The 22,005-nt window shown below is 34.6% G+C and overlaps 1 protein-coding gene and 1 pseudogene across 9 annotated transcripts in view; one reads left to right on the top strand and one right to left on the bottom strand.

Moving 5' to 3' along the window:
• Nucleotides 1-22,005, bottom strand: part of ZNF280D (zinc finger protein 280D) — a 127,602-nt gene that overhangs the window by 96,154 nt on the left and 9,443 nt on the right. For all 9 annotated transcript variants that reach the window (XR_011170254.1, XM_069098129.1, XM_069098124.1 and 6 more), the window contains 4 exons: nt 5,687-5,901; nt 4,495-4,647; nt 274-339; nt 47-180 (listed from right to left, as the gene is read on the bottom strand). Coding sequence is in view for 8 of the 9 variants with exons in the window: in XM_069098129.1 (XP_068954230.1) it covers nt 47-180; nt 274-339; nt 4,495-4,647; nt 5,687-5,714 (381 nt within the window). In the remaining variant the exon portion in view is untranslated. The remainder of the gene's footprint in view (nt 1-46; nt 181-273; nt 340-4,494; nt 4,648-5,686; nt 5,902-22,005) is intronic.
• Nucleotides 11,003-18,141, top strand: LOC138169644 (U3 small nucleolar ribonucleoprotein protein MPP10 pseudogene; annotated as a pseudogene).

A 22,005-nucleotide genomic window follows, 5' to 3' on the forward strand; every position in this document is an offset into this window, starting at 1 on the left:
TAAACAAGAAAGTCTCTGAAATGACTAAACTTTCAGAAACACTTACAGGTTTAGATAATGGTTGAGCAACAGAACTAACTGTAGATCTTGATACAGACTGAAAAACTGGTGAAGCTGCCACAGTATTTGATGTTGGAGTCATGTAGTGTTGACTGGTAGGCTTGAATGAAGCAACAGCACCTATATAATTTATAATATAGTTAAGCATTTTCATAATTGAATTACTTGCCTTATACTTTGTGCAAAAACTGTAATAGCACAACAAAAAAATACCTCTATTGGTGGCGCCATTCTGTATTCCTCTTGATGATGAGCTGGGGTTGACTCTGTTCAGAATATCTATTAAGATTACAATAGTTAGGATCAATGTTTATTAAACCTATTTTGAGAAAATACTAGCTCTTAGAACTAAGATGACAAATTTCAAGATATAACTCAATAACATGAACACATCTTCCATGTGATAACTGATAACAACAAATTCCTAAATATTAACTCCGTAGTCTAGTATGTAACAAGAAATCGGACATTTCTAGCTTTAATATCTTCTTATACAAATCTTAATACTTGTAAGTCTCAACTTTATAAAACTACATAGATGACATTCTATTTTGTACAGGTTTTCAGACCAATCTATGGAAGTCTATTTAACTTATAATGAACCTTAAGTATAGTACTGTGAGACAATGTTGCATTGGGAAAATACAAGGCTCCAATTCTGAATAAATTCCAAGAACAAGTCTCCCCTGACTATTTCAGTAGATAATGGAAGGTGAGGAAGCTGAGGAATAGGACCAAGGAGCAAGGAAATGTTATTTAACTCCTTTATTTCTTCTAAAGCTTTCAAAGACGGGCTCAAGTGTTTCCCTTTCCACTGCCAACTGTTGCTTCCAGTAAAGATTCCTCTTCATTATATAGAAGTTTTACTGATCCTGAAAGTATCAGTCAGGTCCTTTCAATATTTTGTAAAGAATGATACTATGATAAATAACAGGAAAGAGAAAAGAAATGAAAAATTTCTCCCTCCTTTCAGATAGATTGAAGGAGAGTTATTAATGGAATCTTTTGGGTATTCAGTGGATGGCAGTAAAATTCATTTATACTTCAAAGCAGAATCAAACTTAGGCCATGTACGCATTTAATCCCAGTAGCCAGATTAAGTTCTGGGTAAAAGGTTAAAAGTAAAGAGATGGATCAAGGGCTAAGGAGTACTGTGGATGGAACAGAAGGTGGGAAAAAAAAAAAGGAATAGCTTTATTCTTCTCTTCCTTTGCTACCACCATTCCTTCGACCTCAGACTCTGCCCTATAGAGCCTAGATGGAAATAAGCAAGTGGGTTAGAGCAGGAAAGAGGCACAGATTAAGACTGTAGAGGGTTGAAAAAGGGAAAAGTAAATTTCAACAAGTTACAAATGGGTGATCTAGGTAGAAAACCTACAATAAGTAAATATAGGGTCTACTTGGAGAGGTCTACACCTTGAAATGGTACTTATTCATTTACTATGGAAAAAGATTTCCCCACACACTTAAAAAGGTAATAATTTTAAAAATTAGGTCCCTAGGGCAAAAGTTTTCATTATCAATTTAAAACTTCCAGGGAAATGAGCAACATGTTGTTTTGTTGTTTGTTTTTTAAATTTCTGTTATGGGCCCTGAAAACTAGAATAAGTAACTGTGATTTATAAATTCATCCAAAGCATAAACAGTGGTGCATATTGTACTGCTGTTTGTATGCAATTCACATAATATAAATATTCTAGAAATAAAGCTCATTTATAATGCTCCCCAAGTTAAAACAAATTCCTCAACAACCATGTATGGTAAGTATTACTATTATCCCTATTTTATAGTGGGGGAAGGTGTATCTGAGGTTAAATGACTTACCCAGGGTCACAAAACTTTTAAGTGTCTGGGGTTTATCTGAACTAGGATTTCTGTGTCCAAGTCTGATGTACTATATTTGCTACACAAAGTTTACATATAAATCATAAAGATCTTTTTTGAGTAAGAAGTTCAGAAAAAGCAATTCCACTAGAATATATCAATTCCCACTTCAGTAGAATTAAACAAATCTTTCAAGTTCATATTGCTACCAACTATAAGCTATAATGATGAGATTTAATAGGAATACATGGGAGAAGTTTTAATCTCAATTTTTATAACTGTAGTCCTGAAGTATAAAAAGATGACAAATTGATGATGAAATATTAAAGTAAAGGATATTCTACCCAAATTACTGTTGCTGCCACCAAATACCCCCAAGAAGCATGTTTTTGTCAACAAATCTAAGATGCTATAGTGGAATACTGATCAATGTTTTCTCAATAGTTTTAAATCAGAACAAGATGAAATTACACCAGGGTGTCCAGAAGCAAAACTTGTCCCTTGTCTCTATCTAAGCATTGTCATAGTAACTGATATTCTTGCTGAGTTCTACCAAACTGAAATTATCTTATATGTAAAATAGCTAAGAGACCTGTTGATTTCTTCTTTCTATTAAAAAAAAATTTGTGTATATCATTTTTCTGTATTGCTACATAGACAATTTTTACCATTGTGTCATATTTTAAACATGATCTTGGGAAAAGTTTCATCAACATGATCCACAGTAATTTGTTACAAGCACATTAAAATCTTCCATGGACCAACAATGAGGACCTACTCTGCTCCTCACCCATAGATTTCCTTCTTCCTTTCCCAGGCTTTCGTGCATTTTAGTGAAGATGCCCTAAAAATCCTATTATCAATATCTGTAATCAAGTTAATATGCCTATTAATACAGCAACATGCCATTTATCAAGTATTTTTGGAAATCAATTCACAAAAAGGAATCCTCCGAAACAAACCAACAATAGAAATCTCTATTGCATGATTATACACTAACTTGCCATCTTAAATAGGAATATTTCAAATACCCTTTAAACTTTTCTTAAAAGATTCAGAATCACTATAAATGTCAATAATCAAATTTCAACTATCATTAATTTAAAGTGTCTCTTGACTTTATTAGTGGGCACTCCTATAGATTTAAATGCTAACTCTTCAAAACCTTAGCATGAGATATTATATTAATGAAATATTATGGTCAAAATAATTTCTGGTAGCCAATTTCACCAAGTCCAATAAATCTATCCAAATGTAGTCAAGCTGGCACTAAGATAAAAAAAGACAATCTATTGCTAGGCTTTCTCCTCTTTATTCTTGGTGAACAATAAAACAACATTCTTTCTTCTGGTGGGAAGAATGATTAACAGTATGGACCTGAAGTCACACAGTCTTGAGTCCAAATCCGGCCTCAGTCAACTTACTAGCTATGTGACCCCAGACAACTCACCCTCTGTAGGCCTCGGTTTCCTCATCTGTGAAGCAGGGATAATAGTGGCACTTACCTACCAAGGTTGTTGTGAGGACCAAATGAGAATATTTGAAAAGTGCTTTGCAATCCTTTAAGTACCATGTAAGTACTACCTATATTATTCTGTTCTTTTTTTGCTAGTGGTTTTGGAAATTCTCTTAGCCTTGGGTCAAAATAGGCCTAACAGGGTCCAGGAAAAGTAATACACTGTTATCCTTCTTTCAAAATTAACTGTGTACTTCATATCTTTATGGTTACTGTTAAGGATTGTTTTTTCTCCTTAAAGAAAGTGTTTACATCACATGCGCATTGGCTCATAACAGATTTCAAAAGTGGTAGTCTCATTAATAGGGCTAACTCCAATTTCTATAATGCTTCTAAATCTTACTGAGTGCTATAAAATTAGATAATCAAGCTCATAAGAATTGTACACACAATAATAATCAGGATTTGAGTGAGGATCTGAAGATTTGTTTTATCAAATCAAGTGCCTGGGCTAACAAGTATTTCAGCAGCTTAGATATATTTTTCATTAATTTTTTTTGTGTACAGGTAGTAAGCTAAGAACAATTTTTATGTTTTAAAATAAAGTTTTATTGTATTTAAAAATATAAACACTTCTTAGCTGGCAGGCCACCCATAAGAGGGCAGCCAAAATAGGCAGTGGACATAGTTTGCCCAATTTGTCGACCCCTGATGTGGATAGCTTAGGTTGCTGAATGTTTTACATATGAGGAAGTGCACTGTTATTATAGCTTTACATATATATGTAAACTGTCAAAAGATATTATTTTATCTATTAAATAGGATATTCAATGACTATCCCATTTTCCTTTCCTATACTCCTTATTTAAAATGAAATTTGAGAACTATTTTTCCAGACCCACTACAAATCTGATTTAGGCTTGAAATCCATTAATGTTCTCTAGCTATCAAGGTGACAATTAACCATATACTATTACATCAGAAAAAGATAAGGAAATGGCTTAACTTAATGCATAAAGTAAGATGGGTGAGCCAAACACAAATTTTTAGTTTCCAGATTTATAATCAAATAGTGCATTACTGTAGGCATTGCTATGATTTCTTTCCATGTGCAATACTTTGCAAAATTTAACTTTTTGAAAATAAATTCTTACTTGAAATGGCTGGTTTTGAACTTGCAATCTCCCCAACAAAGATTGGCTCATCATCATCATCATCGTCATCCACAACTTCTTTTACTTTCTTCTGCCATGGTTCTAGCTCTTCTTCTTCACATTCCATGAATAGTTCAGCCATTTTAAAATTATCTAATTAAACAGGTATAGATTTTGAAAGCATATTTCTTTTCAAAAAATGAAAAACAATGTAAATGTAAAAAGGTATTATATGTTTCGACACAATAATTTTAAGAGGACATGCAAAAAAGACCTGAAAGTGACATTTTAAAATTAAAAATACAAAAAACTTCATCCAATACAAAAGTCAAGATATAATAGTAGTATCCTAAGCAAATATCTTATTTACATAATTATCATTATACCTTCCATCTATTGGAAGGTCTTCCTCTTAATCAGTTTCATATATTTTCTCTTCAAAATTGTTATTTTTGTTCCTCAAAAAAATCCAAAAGGCCTAAAAGATATTTTAAAGTGATAATTTATGTTGGAGTATTAATATCCTATACATTTCTGTATATTTTTATGTTTTAAGTTCATGCTGCTTCTTTCACCTGGAAAACTCTCCTCCCTTCCTTCTGCCTACTCAAATTCTATTCAAGATCCAGTTCTAGGGGCGGCTAGGTGGCGTGGCGAAGTGACGCAGTGAGTAAGAGCACCGCCCCAGAGTCGGGAGACCTGGGATCGGTTTGGTCTCTGATACTTAACACCCACACAAAAAAAACTGGCCATGTAACCTTGAGCAAGTTACTTAACCCCAATTGCTTAAAAAGAAAAAAAAAAAGATCCAGGTCTAGTCTTATCACCCATGAAAAGCCTTCTTCAACTACTTCAGTCAACAGTCTTTCCTTATGACCATTATAGCACTCATGGTTTGCACTACTGAACTAAAAACTTAATTACGTAAAGTTGTATAAGGTTTGCTAATTACTTTGACTGTCTAAGTTTCATTCCCTCAAATAGACTGTAAGCTCCCTTTGGTAGTACTTATTGCCACAGGCTGGAACCTAGCTCAATACTAGGATACTCAATAATACTGCATATGGTTGAATATTCAGATAATTAGGTAAAATGAAAGTCTTAGCCAATGTCACAGCTAGAAATTAATAATACCATCAACCTAATTAAAGATTACCAACAGCATAGTAGTAGCAGTTATAATACCACTTACCTTTTGGGTGGGGAGGGTTGTCACCCATCAAGTTCCAGAGCTAACTTTCTGTAAAATGCCACCCAAATGACAAACATCAGTATGTACTGTATGTCATTTGATTCATGCCAATTAAAACGTGGAACCGGGAATTCAGAAGTCCTCAGGTCTAACTCTCACCTCCATGAAACTCACTATACAATGTCAGACAAATCAGTAAGTCTTGGTTTTTCTGTCTGTAAAAGAGATAAAGTCATAAAAATGGATTTGATTTAAATAAAATTTTAGTCCCTAAGAATAACTTTAATAGCAGTTTTATATATATATACACACATGTGTGTATGTATGTATATATATATACACATACATACACATACATATACTCCACTTACTGACATGAGTTCCTGATAATCATCTCATATACATAAAACATTTTAGTATAGTGAAAACTTGTTTAAATAGAGCCTATGGTGACTCCTTTTGCAAATCAAGGAAATCTTGAACAAAGAATCACACAGTGATTTATCTATTTGGTAAATTCATTCCCCTCTCATTCTTTGTTCTTCCTACCCTCCAGACTCCCACCAGATGAAAGGGGTAAAAATGACACTTTTCAAAGGTTGCTGTAACCCATCTATCAATGCACAGAGAAGCCATATTTGGAAGGCAAAATTAGTAAAAGAATGTGGATTGTATTGATAGTTCATTAAATTAACTTTCTAGATTTGTCCCTATGCTCAAAAGAAGGATGGGGACGGCCAATTAGTCACCTTGTTGAAGTCAGAAAACTCCATTCATCTCTTTGCTAATGAAATGTATATTGCCCTTTTTCTCCAGTGTCAATTATTCCATAAGTGATTTTCAGAGAGGGGATATCTAATAATAATCAAATTCCCTATTCTTAAAAGTGATTTCCTTTTTTCAAATTAAATTGAAATAAAATTTGGAATTTAGAATTCTAATAACATTCTCTGGGTTAAAAGGAACAACACAAACATGACAAAACCCAGGTAATTACTCCCTCTGAATGATAGGGATTAATATCTCTAGGCTAATTCTTAGGTAAAGAAAGGTACCTGTAAATTTAATTAAGCTAAAGCTTTTAACCTAAGACCATGCCCAATATAGGCATATTATAATGTTGAAGGAATTCCTGAACAATATTTGAGTTCCTCTACAAATGCAAGAGAAAAATGACAAGGAAATATTTTGTTCATGCATACTTTGGAAATCTGTGTCCAGCCTTAACGATAATCACACAAATATAATAGAGTCTTTGATTTTGAGGCAGGACTTGTGCTCAAATCTGAACTTTCCTGAAGGGGAGTTGAATTACATTATCTCTAAGAAACCTTCCAGGTAATCTTTGATCATATGGTTGGGAATCTATATTAAATGCCATTTCTAAGTCATCTGGTCAGAAAATAAGCAAATTTTATTACAGTACTAGGAAAAGCAGGTTTCTTATATGGAGGCTTGATAGAACATCCTCTACCTCTAGATTGACTTATTTCCTTCCAAACATGAAGATGATCAGTTTTAGACAAAAAATGAACAAAAAAAAAGAAATGAATGAAAGAGGAAAAAATCTCAGGTACTCTTCTAGCTTTAAAGATCTAATTCTATTTTACGTTGCAACAGGGAACCTCCCCCAATGTTCCCCCACTAAAAGTCATCCCATAATTTTGGTAGAGATTTGTCTGGGTAAATGGAAAAATTCTAGTGGCTATGCTTTTAAGTTTTTATAAGTGAACTCTTGTGATTTTTGTATTTTTAGCAAAACATAAGATCTATAGTAGAAAATATATTTGAAGGAAATTCAATTTTTGCACATATCCTTAAGTACCCCCACGACTTTTCAAAGAATGAGCATCCCAACCACATTCTAAATAAATGCCCTTGACTCAGAAATTATATGGGGCCCACAAACTATTCTACTGGACTATGAGTCCCAGTTCCGTCATTAACTAATTGTGGGGCCTTTGGCAGGTCACTTTTTCTCTGGATTTCAAGATACTCATCTATATATTGAAGGAGTTAGACTAGTTGTCCTTTACATTCTCTTCCAGATCTAAAATTCAATATTTCTGTGAGATTTATGTTTTCGTGTAAGTTTACTTTAAGTAAAATCATAGTTCAGTTTTGAGACATGAGGTATTTTAGAGGGTTTCAGTTTTTTTTATTTAATTAATGAATTTATTTCATCCAGTTAAAATAATTTATTTTATCAGGAGAAACTGTTTAGTTTGGTTTTTGTATCTCCTGTGTCTAGAAAAGTATCTTTTTCATAGAAAGCTAAAACCTAAATGTTCAACTGAAGACCAAACAGATGAAATCTACTACAAATGAAGCACCTCTATTTGATTCACGAGTGGATTGTTAATACCTGAAGGCTCTTGGGGCAGGTAGGTGGCACAGTAAATAGAACACTGGCCCTGGGATCAGGAGGACCAGAGTTCAAATCCAATCTCAGACACTTAACACTTTATTAGCAGTGTGACCTTGGGCAAGTCACTTAACCTCAACTGGCTTGTCTTCTGCCTTCTTCCCTCCAAAAAAGAAAAATATTTGAAGGCTCTTTTATGTGATACTATACTAGGACAATCACCATCATCAAAATGCAGAAGACACTAAACTTATTTTATTCAAAACATACTTTCGTACCAGGATAATTTTATACATTCAGTAACAAGTCTATTTCACACGATAATAAATTTTAAATGCATAAGACAAATTGCTATTAATAAAAAATAAATTAAAGGCAGACAGACAAACATGAGAAAGCTAAAACCCTGGATGTTATCAGCTCCATCGTTCTCTTCATTCTGATTGAAAAAGACAAGTCTTCCTGCCCCTTTTTTCCCCCATTCTCACCATAATATAGAATCTATTTATTTATTTCGCTATTTTTTTTTGGAGGGGGAAGGGCAGGGCAATTGGGGTTAAGTGACTTGCCCAAAGTCACACAGCTAATAAGTATTAAATGTCTGAGGCCAAATTTAAACTCAGGTCCTCCTGACTCCAGGGCCAGTGCTCTAATTCACTGTGCCACCTAGCTGCCCCAAATCAAGTTATTTAAATTTAAAAAAAATTTATTCCTCCAATCCCTGAAAAAGCTACTTATGTTAAATGTGTAATAGTCACTTCTGACAAATGCAAGGACTTAAGACTTTCTGCTGTCCAGAGGTAGGATTTTCATTAAAAGCTTACTAACATACATTTGATTTCAATTTCAAAAAAATTTCTATAGATGAGTAAATAAAGATACTAATATCTTGGTGTGGTGCCAATGCAATATTTACAGCGCCCATAATCACGATAAAGACTGTGACTATAAGTATCGCATGATGTTAGATCGCAAAATATGCCAAACTCTCCAGATAGAAGAACTGAAACATTTATTTAGACTCCAGAAAAATCAAATCCCAAAACCAGTAAGCCAATTCCATCATAATACCAAAGATATTCAGAAGCTGTAATAATGCTGAGAGCCATGCCATCCTTTAGCCTTCCCACAAACCAATACCAGATCAATATTTACTCACAAAATTCGCTATCTCCTTGCCTAAGCTCCTCTGTACCCAACTGTCTCCAACTGTCAGGATAGGTCTGAACCAGCTTCCTGTGGGCTCTGCTTCTCAGCAAACTTCTCCCACCACTGTCGCCCATGTGACAGCATTCAGCCTACCAGGGTTATCTTCAGATTAACTTCAGAGTTTATCTTCACAGCAGGGGAAGTCTTCAAACTCCTCCCCTAGGTCAATCAGGGGCAGGGAAGATCTTCAAATTCCCATTCCCATAACACTTGGCCAATATTCTTCTTCACTAGTTTGGGATTGACCCTGGAGACCCATATTAAGAATATTGGTGGGGGCGGCTAGGTGGCACAGTGAATAGAGTGCCAGCCCTGGAGTCAGGAGGACCTGAGTTCAAATCCAACCTCCGACACTTAAACACAAAAGCTAGCTGTGTGACCTTGGGCAAGTCACTTAACCCCAACTGCCCTCCAAAAAGCAAAAAACAAAAACAAAACAAACAAAAGAGAATACTGGCGGTAAGTTGAGGTGAAACAGCCTTTTGTGATTTACTTATAAAACTCTTCTAAATAGGTGACATCAACTTAAGTTCCTGACTTGTATATACTCCAAAACTTTGTATTTTGAATTCAAATACATTTTCTCATAGAAATAATGTTGTAAATTTATAAGAATAATGTTGTAAGTTAAGCATACAAGATTAGGTTCTAGGTCATAAGTCTATTTAAACCAAAATACAGTTGTGGCTACGAGGTCAATAAGCATTTATTAAGTGCTGCTGTACTAAAGAAGAACTCTTTTCTCTATAGTAGGTTTTCTATAAAGAAATTTATTTTAAGGCAGTCATGTACATCTCTTATCTGCTGAACAGAAAGAAAAACCATCTCCCCCTTCCACATGTACTGTTATTTCATTTTATTTCATCCTTTTCATAGTTTCTTTTTCTATACTTAGGTATAACATCCAGCTGAAATTCATTTAAATGTACACTGTAATGAGTCGGTCTCAATTTATTTGACATCAAGTTATTGCCCAATTCCTCAAAGTACATTTGTTACACAACAAACCCTTTCCTTGGGTCTTTTCTTTTTTTACTTTTCCATATGTTTGGTTTAATAACTGGTATATGTTATCTATTCTGCTGATTTATTTCTCTCTTTTTCTATGCCCAGCACCAGATAGTTTGGGGGAATAAGTGATTTATAATACATTTTCAAGTATGAGTGTAAGACCAATTTTATTAGCTATTTTTATCTGGGAACCCTGATAAGACATGCTTCATTATTCATCTAGTTCAATAAAGAAAACTCGATATTTTTTATAGTAAATTAAAAATACAAAGCAATTTGGGAAATAAATTTACTGATATAAATTCATTCTATTGGAAAAAGCAATGTATCACAGAGGATAAAAGTTGGATTTCAGGTCAAGAACAGTTGGATTCACGTCCTAACATATACAGGGTTAATCATGTTTAAGTCATTTAAGCTCTCAGCGTCCCAAGTAATTCTCTGAAATAAAGGAGAGATGGCCAATGGTGGAGGAAACATTTATACCTAGAGATGTCCATACTCATGAAATCCTGATGTCAGACCTCTAACTCCCCCCAAAACATAAACATTTAGTATCCCACCAAATTTTTAGGTGCTTCTGTATTTTAGAGATTCCAATTTTCCAGTTGTCCTTGCATAGGCTTTGTGTATTCCCTTGGGAGATAAAATTCTTATGAACAAAATTATTACAGTACTTTTTTTATTCTAGAGAAGAAATGGAAACAAACTGGGTGCTCATCAATTAGGGCATGGCTGAACGAACTATGGTATATGAATATAACAGAATATTACTACTTCATAAGAAATGAAAACAGGAAGATTCAGGAAAACCTAAGGACTTAAAAGAATTAAGTAAGTAGGACCAAGGGAACTATATTATTGTAAAGGAAAATATTTGTGAAAAACTCTGATCAATGCAAAGGCTAATCATGACTATAGAAGATTGGTGAATCATGATTTCTATACCTTTTGGCAGAAAAGTCTAGACTAGACCAGAAACTAGAAGAGCAGAACAAGACATTCTCCAGATATAACAAGTGGATTTGTCTTGCATGCCTATGTTATTTGTTACAAGGTATGAGGCCATTTATTTTGGGCAAGAGAAAAGTGATGGTAATAGTGATAAGATGATAGTGAAAGGAGGAGTCATCAATGAATGATTTTAAAATACATGTAATATAGCACAAGGAAGTTCAGGAGACACAGACAAGCTGGATAGTACTAGTACTACCACATTTAAATATATGCTTTTTTAAAAGCTGTATAATTAAAGATAAAAACATAATCCTCTTTTTCACTCTTTATGGAAACATACATGTTTGCTAATGTTGGCTAAATTCATAATAAATGAAAATTAAGTGCCTACTATGGGCCAGGTACTATGTGCTAGGTGCTGAAAATACTGGGACAAAAACAAAACCATCTCTGATAAGGAACTTATATTCTCTCATGGGAAATCAAACAAATTCACATAAGTTAATACAAAATATACATAAAGTAAATGGGGGAGGAGGAGAAACAGAGGGCAGAATAAGGAAAGACTTCATGCAGGAGGGAAGAATTCATGAGAGCTAAGCTTTCAGGGAAGATGGGGATTCCAAGAGTATGAGGTAAAGAGAGAGATGAGGAAGATAGCCTGGGCAATGGCAGGGATGGGATATGCATGCAATGTGAAAAACAGCAAAGCAAGTCAATTTGGCTTAACTATGGAGTATGTGAAGTGGAATGTTTAATAAACCTAGAAAGTCACATTGGAACCAGATTGTTAAGGGCTTTAAATGGCAACAGGAGCCAATGGTATTCAGACTTGGGCTTTAGGATGAAGAACAATTAGGATGATACTGCAATAATCTAGACATGAAGGCCTGAAGATAAGAGAAACATAAGTGGAGAAGAGACACATATGAGATATGTTGTGGAGGAATTCAACAAGACTTGGCAACTGCTATGTCAGATGAGAGTCAAGGAAAACTCCAAGGTTATAATCCTGGACAACTATAAGGATGATAGAACACTTGAGAGGTAGGGGATTTTGGAAGACAGATTTTTAAGGTAATATAATTAGCCCTATTTTGGACATGAATTTGGGATGTCTTCTGGACATTCAGTTCAAAAGAGTCAATAATTGATAAGTGATAAAGGACTGGAGGTCAAGAAAGAAACAAAAAACGAATAGAGAAATCTGGGAGTAATCCACACTGAGATGATAACTGAAGCTATGGAAGCTGATGAGGTTGCTCTAAGGTAAAGTATAAAGAGAAAAGAGAAGAGGATCCAGAAGAGAGTCTTAGACTACACTCAATGTGGTAACAAACTGAGACTGAGGTGGGGTGAAAGAGTAGATTCAGAAGTTCAGAGATTCAAGGGATTCAACCTGTCATGACCTTGTAAAAGTCACTCCCCAGGCCTTAGTTTCCTCAACTGGAAAAAAAAAAAAAAAAGATAAGAGATGGGCTCTCAATTCCCTTCCAGATCTAAATCCAGCAAAAGAAAATGAGGTGGGGACAGACAGGTTATAAGAAGAACACAGAAAACAATGTCACAAAAACCCAAAGGAAAGAGTATTCAAGAAAAGAGGGTGTCTAGAGTCAAATGCTACAGAAAGGTAAAGAAAGATTAGAATTGAGAAAAGGCCATAGGATTTTTTAAAGACACCTTTCAAAAGAACAAGGTCAGACCTTGACTTGGATAATGATAAACTAGAACGACAAAACAAGAAGCCAAAAGTATTTATTAAATCAAAAGAGAAATCCATAGTAGATGATAAATTTTTCAAGTTGTCTGAGATGGAGTCCTTTCTGGAAGATATGGAAAAAAGAGAAAGAAAAAAAGGAAGATGATGAAGATGATATTAATTATTTTGAAGAAATTATTTCTGATGAGGATGGCAAGCTATTTACACTCTCCAAAAAAGCCAGGTAAAAGTTCCAGAAACCTAAAATACAAAGATTTCTTTGACCCAGTTGAAAGTGAAGACACAGCAAGTGATAATGATGAACTGGGTCAGGATGAGGATGAAGATGAGGATAAAAAAACTGATCATGAAGAAGAGGAAGAAATTTCTAAAGAGGATGAAGATGATGAAACTGAAGAAAATGAGAATAAACAACTTAAAGTTGGGAAAAGAGTAACTTTTGCTTTGCCTGATTGAAAAAAAAAACTAGAGACATAGGTATTTTCAGTGAAAAGAATAGTGCTGATGGAGTAAAATCCTCTTTTGAACAAAGACAGGAAAAGATGGCAGAAAGAATTAAATCTTTATTAAAAAAAAAAAGGGGGGGGCGGCCAGGTGGCTCAGCGAGTAAGAGCACTGGCTCCAGTGTCGGGATGACCTGGATCAAATCCGGGCTCAGATACTCAGCACCACACCCAGAAATAATAACTGGCCGTGTAACCTTGAGCAAGTTACTTAACCCCGAATGCTTTAAAAAAAAAAAAAAAAAGAATTAAATCTTTAGAGAAAGAGTTGTTGGAACAGAAATCTTGGCAACTTCCAGGGGAAGTGACGGGACAAAAGAGACCAGAAAACAGCCTTCTAGAAGAAACATTACACTTTGACCATGCAGTCAGGATGGCACCTGTGATTACTAAGGAAACCATTTTGCAACTCGAAGATACCATCAAAGAGAGGATAAAAGATCAGGCTTGGGATGATGTAGCATGTAAAAAAAAAACCAAAAGAGGAGGCATTTGAATATAAGAAGCGTTTAACATTAGATCATGAAAAAAGTAAACTGATTCCAAAAAAAAAGAAAAAGAGTAAATTGAGCCTTGCAGAAATTTATGAGCAGGAATACCTCAAACTTAACCAGGAAAAGAAAGAAGAAGAAAACCCACAGCACGTAGAAATTCAGAAGACGATGGATTCACTCTTTCAAAAACTGGATGCTCTTTCTGACTTTCATTTTACACCTAAGCCACCTTCCAGAGGCTAAAATTGTCTCCAATCTTCCTGCTATAACTATGGAGGAAGTAGCACCAGTACTAGTTCCAGAGGAAATCAAGGAGAAAAATAAGGCAGGGGACATAAAAAACAGATGCAGAGAAATCTGTTACAGACAAGAGATGAACGAAGAAAGAAGAAATATCGTAAGCGTATGAAATTAAGAGAAAAGGAAAAACAGCAGAAATTGTTAGCAAAAACTAATCCTGAACAGGTTACAAAATACAACAAAGCAGCAGCATCTGAACAATTAAAGAAACTAACTAAAGCAGGCAAATCTTCTGTACTAAAGGATGAAGATAAAGACAAGGCCTTGAAGTCATCTCAAGCCTTCTTTTCTCAATTACAAGATCAAGTGAAAATGCAAATACAGGATGCCAAGAAAACACCAAAAAAGCAGAAAAAGAAAAAAAAATTCTGTTCATAAACTCAAGCTGTAACATAATTTATCATAATGCAAATATTAAACCAAGCAAATACTGATTTCATCATCCTGTTTCTTAATAAAATTTTGGATATTTTTCTTTTCAAAAAAAAAATAAAAAGAACAAGGTCAGAAACAAAACTACATATCTACCTAAATACCACTATAAATATCCTTCTACGTAATATCAGGTGAAAAACTCATGGTGAGGCATTCAAAATTCCTTAGAACTAATATTTTGATATATAAAAATATTTTAGTTATTTTATTTCTTGTGATAAACTGATCTCAAATTCTATCTCTAAAACATTTCCATTTAACTTGTAGAAAGAATAACTTTGAAAAGCTAATTATATGACATTCAATAACAGTCAAGTTTTGTATTCCTAAACTGACAAAGAACAAAACAAAGAATAAATTAAAAAATTTCAATGTATAGCAAAACTAACATTAGGGATAACTCGGCATCTCCTACAATTTCTAACATGGAAAATAAGAGATATAGTTCACTAAACATAAAACATTTCTTTTTTTTTCTCCTAATACCAGAAGTTATAAAGAGTAAATAAGTAGTTCATTGAATGGGCCCCAGGCTTCATGGATAAGAGGCACAGGGCAAGTTTGAGTAATGTGGTATCCTGCTTATTTCCCAATTTTTCAATACCCTGTAAAGAAAAGGTATTAATAAGTTTAGGGAATAAAATAATGAATGGCAAAACAAAATATCTAACTCTGAATATGAAATGGTCTCAAGTAACTTTTAATATGACACTGCTATGGATCAAACTTCTATTAGTTTTTCTTTCTCACAAGTTGTAATGGGGGTAGGAGTGGGAAGAGGAAAAGGGCCCAACACCTCAGAATCCTTTAAATTCAAATGTATACATGACCTAGAAATAAAGAGAGGTACTACAAGAAAATGTGAAGGACATATTACCTATCATGAACATATTACTTATCATGAACATATTATCTATCATACTTGATGGACTGGCAAACAATTCATGAACGAATGAGAGATAGAGAACAAATGAAGTATAAAATGGATTATTTCAATTACATTAAATTAAAAAGATTTTGAACAAATAAAAGAAATGTAGCCAACTGCTTCCAAGGGCAAAAAGAAATAAGGAAATGGAGGTAATATAAAAACAAAACACAAACTGATGCAAAACAAAGTAAGACAAAGGAAAATAATATATATGACTACAAAAACCTAAGTGGGAATAATAATAATAAAAACACAACTTATTGCTGTTGTTATAATGACCAAGGTTGGCCCCAAAGGTGAGGTGAAAAAACATATCACCTTCCTTCTTGGCAGAGTAAAGAATATACTGTCAGACTTGGTTGATTCAGTATTTTTTTCTGAACTGCTTCCCCTCCTCCCCTTCGATACTAGGATTAGCTCTGGCTAGGGACTAGAAGAAGGATATTTTGGTAATGAAACAAAAGATCCAGAAAAGAATTAAAGTTAACTTCCACATAAAAAGAAAAAACCCACCCAATTTAATAACTTTCCTAGATAGTAACATATGCATTTAGTTCTGTTCTAAAAACTGATATATACTTTTTTGGGTGCTCCAATTATAAATTGTTTCTTAGATGATTATAGGCAATCCAGGATTGTCTTCATATTTTCCAAAGGAACATGATAAGTACGGATTGTGTTCCTAAGCAAAGGTTCGACATCAAGTCAATCATAAATGACTAACAACATGTCATAGATCATGTAAAGTGCCTGTCTTTTAAAAATGGAAAAATCGAGCAATTATAAACTTCTTTTACAACTTTGATTAAGGCTCTTTAAAACTATAACTAACATGATTCATTTCACCATATATTATTTATAGTTTCTATGACCCTTATTATGATATGTCCAAGAATATGTTGCTTCTTAGAAGCTGTAACACCAAGTACAGTCCTTCCTCTGGGGAAAACAAAGGAACTGATACTGCTTACTAAAAAAACCCCTACCATACACATTTATACACAGCTACATCCATAACTGAGGCTTTTTTCCCCTCCATATTGGGATCATTGTGGTCCAAGTTAATTCTTCCCTCAGAGAATCTGAATTAGCATTCATGTGTAGAATTACATGTAAAGGATAAAGCTGTAAGCACCTCTACCATGAAGGCCTTTGATCCTCACTTGAGAAAACCATCCAAGACCATCCTCCTGATAATGGCAAGGCAATTTATTAACAGAACTACTCGGGAAGACTTGTGCTCCTATTAATTGGCTATCTTGCATATCTATGTAGTTTTAATTACTTTTCACTCTCTTAGTTTCATCCTTAAAAAACCAGCTGAGTTCTCCCCAATTAAAATTCCACATAGAGAGAAAAGTGTGTGTGTGTGTGCCTGTGTGCCCGCCCAACTGGGCCCAAACAGTCCCATAGCACCTGGCATATCATCCTACATATCCCCCTTGTTATCTGACTTCTCCACTGGAGAACACTGAAATCCCATGATTCTTATCCCACTTAACAATTACAGTACTCAAAGATCTGGAAGCAGAATAATAAATACCTTGTTTTTCCTTTATTCACCACCTAGAATTCCCTCCAAAAGGAAAAGTGTATTGCTAATACACTTCAGATTCTTGTACAAGGTGGGAGAGCTGGGAAGTCATCTTTGGAGTGTCACAATACTACCTCAATCTGGACATGGATTTGGAGGACCATAGCACCTAACTTCACACTATATATGCCCAGCTCTTATTATGTCACCTTTACAGAAAATCCTGAATAAATCTCTTCTAGATCCCTGAGTTGTGTGTGTAGGCGTGTATTTTCATCTTTCCCCTTCTCTAATACAGATGCTGAATTTCTGTAGTCACTCATTTGACAATGATCTTGCCAAGTGGAGGAATTCAAAGTGAGTGGGAGGACATATATTATCAGAATTTTTTCAATGTACTGATCAGTTTTGTTGATACTTTTTTCTTAAAACAATTCTGTTATACTATATTCTGTTATATGTTAGGACAGCTAGATGGCAATGTGAATACACCACCTTGAATACACACAAGCCTTGAATCAGTAAAACTCAAGTTCAAACTAAATCAAATGGCTATGTGATCTTGAGCAAAACACTTAAATTCCTGTTGGCTTCAGTTCCCTTATCTGAAAAATGGAATAACAGCACCCACCTCGAAAAGTTGTTGCGAGAATGGAATGAGAGAGTAACTGAAAAGTATTTAGCACAGTGGTTAGCACATAATAGGCACTAAATAAATGTCAACTATTATTATTATATGAAATGGCTTTCTGGGAAAAATTAGGGAGATGATACGGGGGAAATTTAGGAAATATAAAAATAGACGGAATAGACGGCACATGTGGCCTTCTAGGTCCTCAGGTTCGGCCTTTTGACGGAGTCCAAGTTTTACAGAACAAATTCCCTAAATTAAACTATTTGTTCTTTAAAACTTGGACTCACGGGCGCCTAGGTGGCACAGTGAATAGAGCACTGGCCCTGGAGTCAGGAAGACCCGAGTTCAAATCCAGACCCAGACACTTAACACAAAAACTAGTCGTGTGACCTTGGGCAAGTCACTTAACCCCAATTGCCCTCCAAAAAGCAAACAAAACAAAAACAAAACTAGCCATGTGACCTTGGGCAAGTCACTTAACCCCAACTGCTCTACCTTCACCCTCTAAAAAGCAAAAACAAACAAAACAAAACAAACTTGGACTCAGCCAAAAGGCCACACCTGAGGACCTGGAAGGTCACATGTGGTCTCAAGACTGCAGGTTCCCCACCCCTGCCTTAGACATTAAGTATACAAGGAATCCTAGTGTGGAAGAAGTAAACTTCATTGTGCTTTTTATTTGGAAATTGCCAAATAGTTCTTATTTTTATTACAAGCAATTAATTGCAAGAAGGGCCACTGCCTGAAAGAGACTGCCAACCAAGGAGTTCTTATGAGAATTGCATCTGGAATATATGATATAAAATCAAGAAGTAAAAGCAAAGGCAATTAGGCTAGATTCAAGCTGTCATGATACAAGGAAAAAAAAGTATCCAGATAAGGAGAGGCATTGGTATGGTGTTGTAACATCTTGTAATGCTGTCCTTCAGAGTGAGAAGAATACAGATTGGGAAAAGAATATATTACAATTGCTTTCATCAGTGGTTTGGATTCATAGGTAGTCCAATACAACATGTCTTCAAATCATATTCTTTCTTTTGTTTTTACAAGGCAATCAGGGTTAAGTGACTTGCCCAGGGTCACACAATTAGTAAATATTAAGTATCTGAGGCGAAATTTAAACTCAGGTCCTCCTGAATCTAGGGCCAGTGTTCTATCTACTGTACCACCTAGTTGCCCCTCAAATCATATTCTTATAAATAATAACTTCATGCATCAAGTATGGGTCTTAAAGCTTTTAAAAACATACTGTAAGAGAAAGAACTAGAAAGAACAGGGTTTGAATGCAGACTGAAGCAAACTACCTGCTCTCTTTCTTTTTCTTGTTTGGTTTTGGTTCCTCTTTCCCACTGTTCATTCCATCGGTTACAATCCTTCTTTACAACCTGACTAATGTCTAATGTGAAAGTATTTGCAGATCCTATACTTGATTGCATGCTACCATGGGGGACGGGGGGAGAAGAGAGGGAGGGACACAAAAATTGAAACTCAAGGGATTGTGGAACTGAATCTTGTGAACTAAAAGTAAACAAACAAATTAATAAAGACAAAAAAAAAGTAAGCTTCTGTATATTAGTTTTATAAAGTTAATATGCTAACAATAATAGATTGCCATTTAATTAATAAATATTTGAGGGGCTGCTAGGTGGCGCAGTAAGAGCGCAGCCAGCCCCGGAGTCGGGAGGACCAGTTGTGGGATCAGTTGTGGCCTCAGATACTTAACACCCACACAAAATAACTGGCCATGTAACCTTAGGCAAGTTATTTAACCCCAACTGCTTTTAAAATAAATAAATGAATGAATGAATGAATGAATACATATTTGGAAGGCATTTATTTTTATTTGATTTTTTTGCTTTTTGGAGGGCAACTGGGGTTAAGTGACTTGTCCAAAGTCACACGGCTAGTAAGTGTGTCAAGCATCTGAGGTTAGATTTGAACTCAGGTCCTCCTGACTCCAGGGCTGGTGCTCTACTCACTGCGCCACCTAGCCACCCCAAAGGAAGGCATTTTCTGAATTAAAGATCTCAGGTATCTTAAAAACTTGTTAAGAGAAGTTTACTTCCTTTTTCCTCTCATTAAATTTCCCTATAGCAAGCCTTAATGCTGTGTTTTATCATCTTTAAATCTATTTTCTCACCTGTAAAGTATAAATAACAATACTATCTTAGTATTAAAAACCTACCCTCAAAGGGGTGTTATTTGAAAAGTTATTTTGTGAATTTTATATAAATACGGTGTATAAATGTAGTGTTTTTAAAAAATACCTGTAGTTCAATTACTTTGCCAACAAGTGGCAGGCTCACATACAGGTAAAATCAGTGAATAAGAAAGTATTGGCAGCAAAAAATAAAATGGAAGTTCTACTGAATGAAGTACAACAAAGTAGGAAAAGAGGGAAATGACATTTATATTTCTCTTCCTCAAATTTAATCTAATTCTGATTGTGAATGACATTCCAATGGAGCATTACAAAATTCTCAAAAGATGTTTAAAAAATTGGCTCTATAACATGACAAAATAAGAGCATGATAATTGTTGGAGAAGATGTGGGAAAACTGGAACACTAATGCATTGTTGGTGGAGTTGTAAACTGATCCAACCATTCTAGAGAGAAATCTGGAACTATGCCCAAAGGACTATAAAAATGTACATACCCTTTGACCCACTTCTAGAGCTAGAGATCGTAACAAGTGGGAAAAGTACCCCTATGTACAAAAAATATAGCAGCTCTTTTTGTGGTGGCAAAGAATTGGAAATCAAGGGGATGCTAAACAGATTATGGTATGTGAATATAATGGAATACTATTATGCTATAAGAAATGAGCAGACAGACTTCATAATAACCTGGAAAGACTTATATAAACTGATGCTGACAACCAGGAGAACTTTGTACACAATTACAGACACACCGTATCTGTGATGACTAACTTTTTTAAATCTGTGACTGTGCTCCTCTCAGCAACGCAACACTATAAGACAAATCCAAAAGACTCATGATGGAAAGGGATATCCACACCCACATAAAGAAATATAAAGTCTGAACGCAGATTGAAGCAAACTATTTGCTCTCTCTTTTTTGTTTTGCTCCTCCTTTGACTAATGTTTAATGTAAAGGTATTTTTAGAACCTATATTGGATTGCATGGGGGGGAGGGAGAGAAAATTTAGAACTCAAGGAATTGTGAAACTGAATGTTGTAAACTAAAAGTAAATAATTTTTTTTTTAAATTTGCTCTATCTCAAAAACAGGTTCTTGACATTTGTTTTTAAATTGAGAACTATTTTCAATATAATTGGCTTCCTTTGGAAACCTACATATTTTATGCATTTAAAAACATGCCAAGGAGAGAAGTCAGAACTCAAAATTAAAAAAAAAAAACTAATGTTAACAGATCTGAGGTTGGTTACCTTGTACAAATCCAACTATTATCACTTACGTTTGCTGATCCACTGTAAGTCTTCAAACAGTGGGTGGATGGTTATTTGTCAAAGATATTCATACTTTTGGTGTGGGTCTGCACTCACATAAAACTAGATACATTCCTGGTAGGCTGTAACTCCAAAGACAGAAGATTAGACTGGCTTTTAAAAATTTCTCTGGCTTAGGATGTCCCCTTTCCCACAATTTCAAGGAAAAAAAGAAAACAAAAATGAACAAACAAGAATAAAAAATTAAAAAAAAATTATCCTGAGAAAACATCTAAAGGATTAACCAAAATGCCAAAGGGGTCCAAAACACAAAAAAAGTTAAAAACCCTTGATGATTTAACAGAGAAGAGTATTTAGGATATTTTTTAAATAAACACTGGTTGTACCCTGCTACGTGGTAATTCATTCAGTCATGTCAAGATTCTAAAAGTAGAGAACAAAAGAGTTACAGCTGAAGCAGCAAGAGGGAAATGAGGGGAGGGCAGAAAGTGGAAACAGGGAGAAAGGAGGCTAAAGGTCATGCTTTTCTTTAAAAAAAAAAACAACCAAAAAAATGGAGGTATTATACTTTACAAAAAATTCACATACAGGGACCTACAACTAAGATTTTATCATCTTAATTCATAAAAAAGGTTTGAACACATACTCTAAAAATTATGCCTCTAAATTTTTAAATAGAAAATTAAAGTTTAATGAAAATTAACCTTTTCATATTATATGACAACGAAATACTAATATTTGAGAAAATCTCAAGATCAGCAACTAAAAACTTGAAATTAGCCTTTACACAGGGGC

Source organism: Petaurus breviceps, unplaced genomic scaffold (genome assembly GCF_028583685.1).
Source record: "Petaurus breviceps papuanus isolate PSGF00001 unplaced genomic scaffold, PetGlider_PUasm1.0 37, whole genome shotgun sequence".
NCBI classification, from domain to species: Eukaryota; Metazoa; Chordata; class Mammalia; order Diprotodontia; family Petauridae; genus Petaurus; species Petaurus breviceps.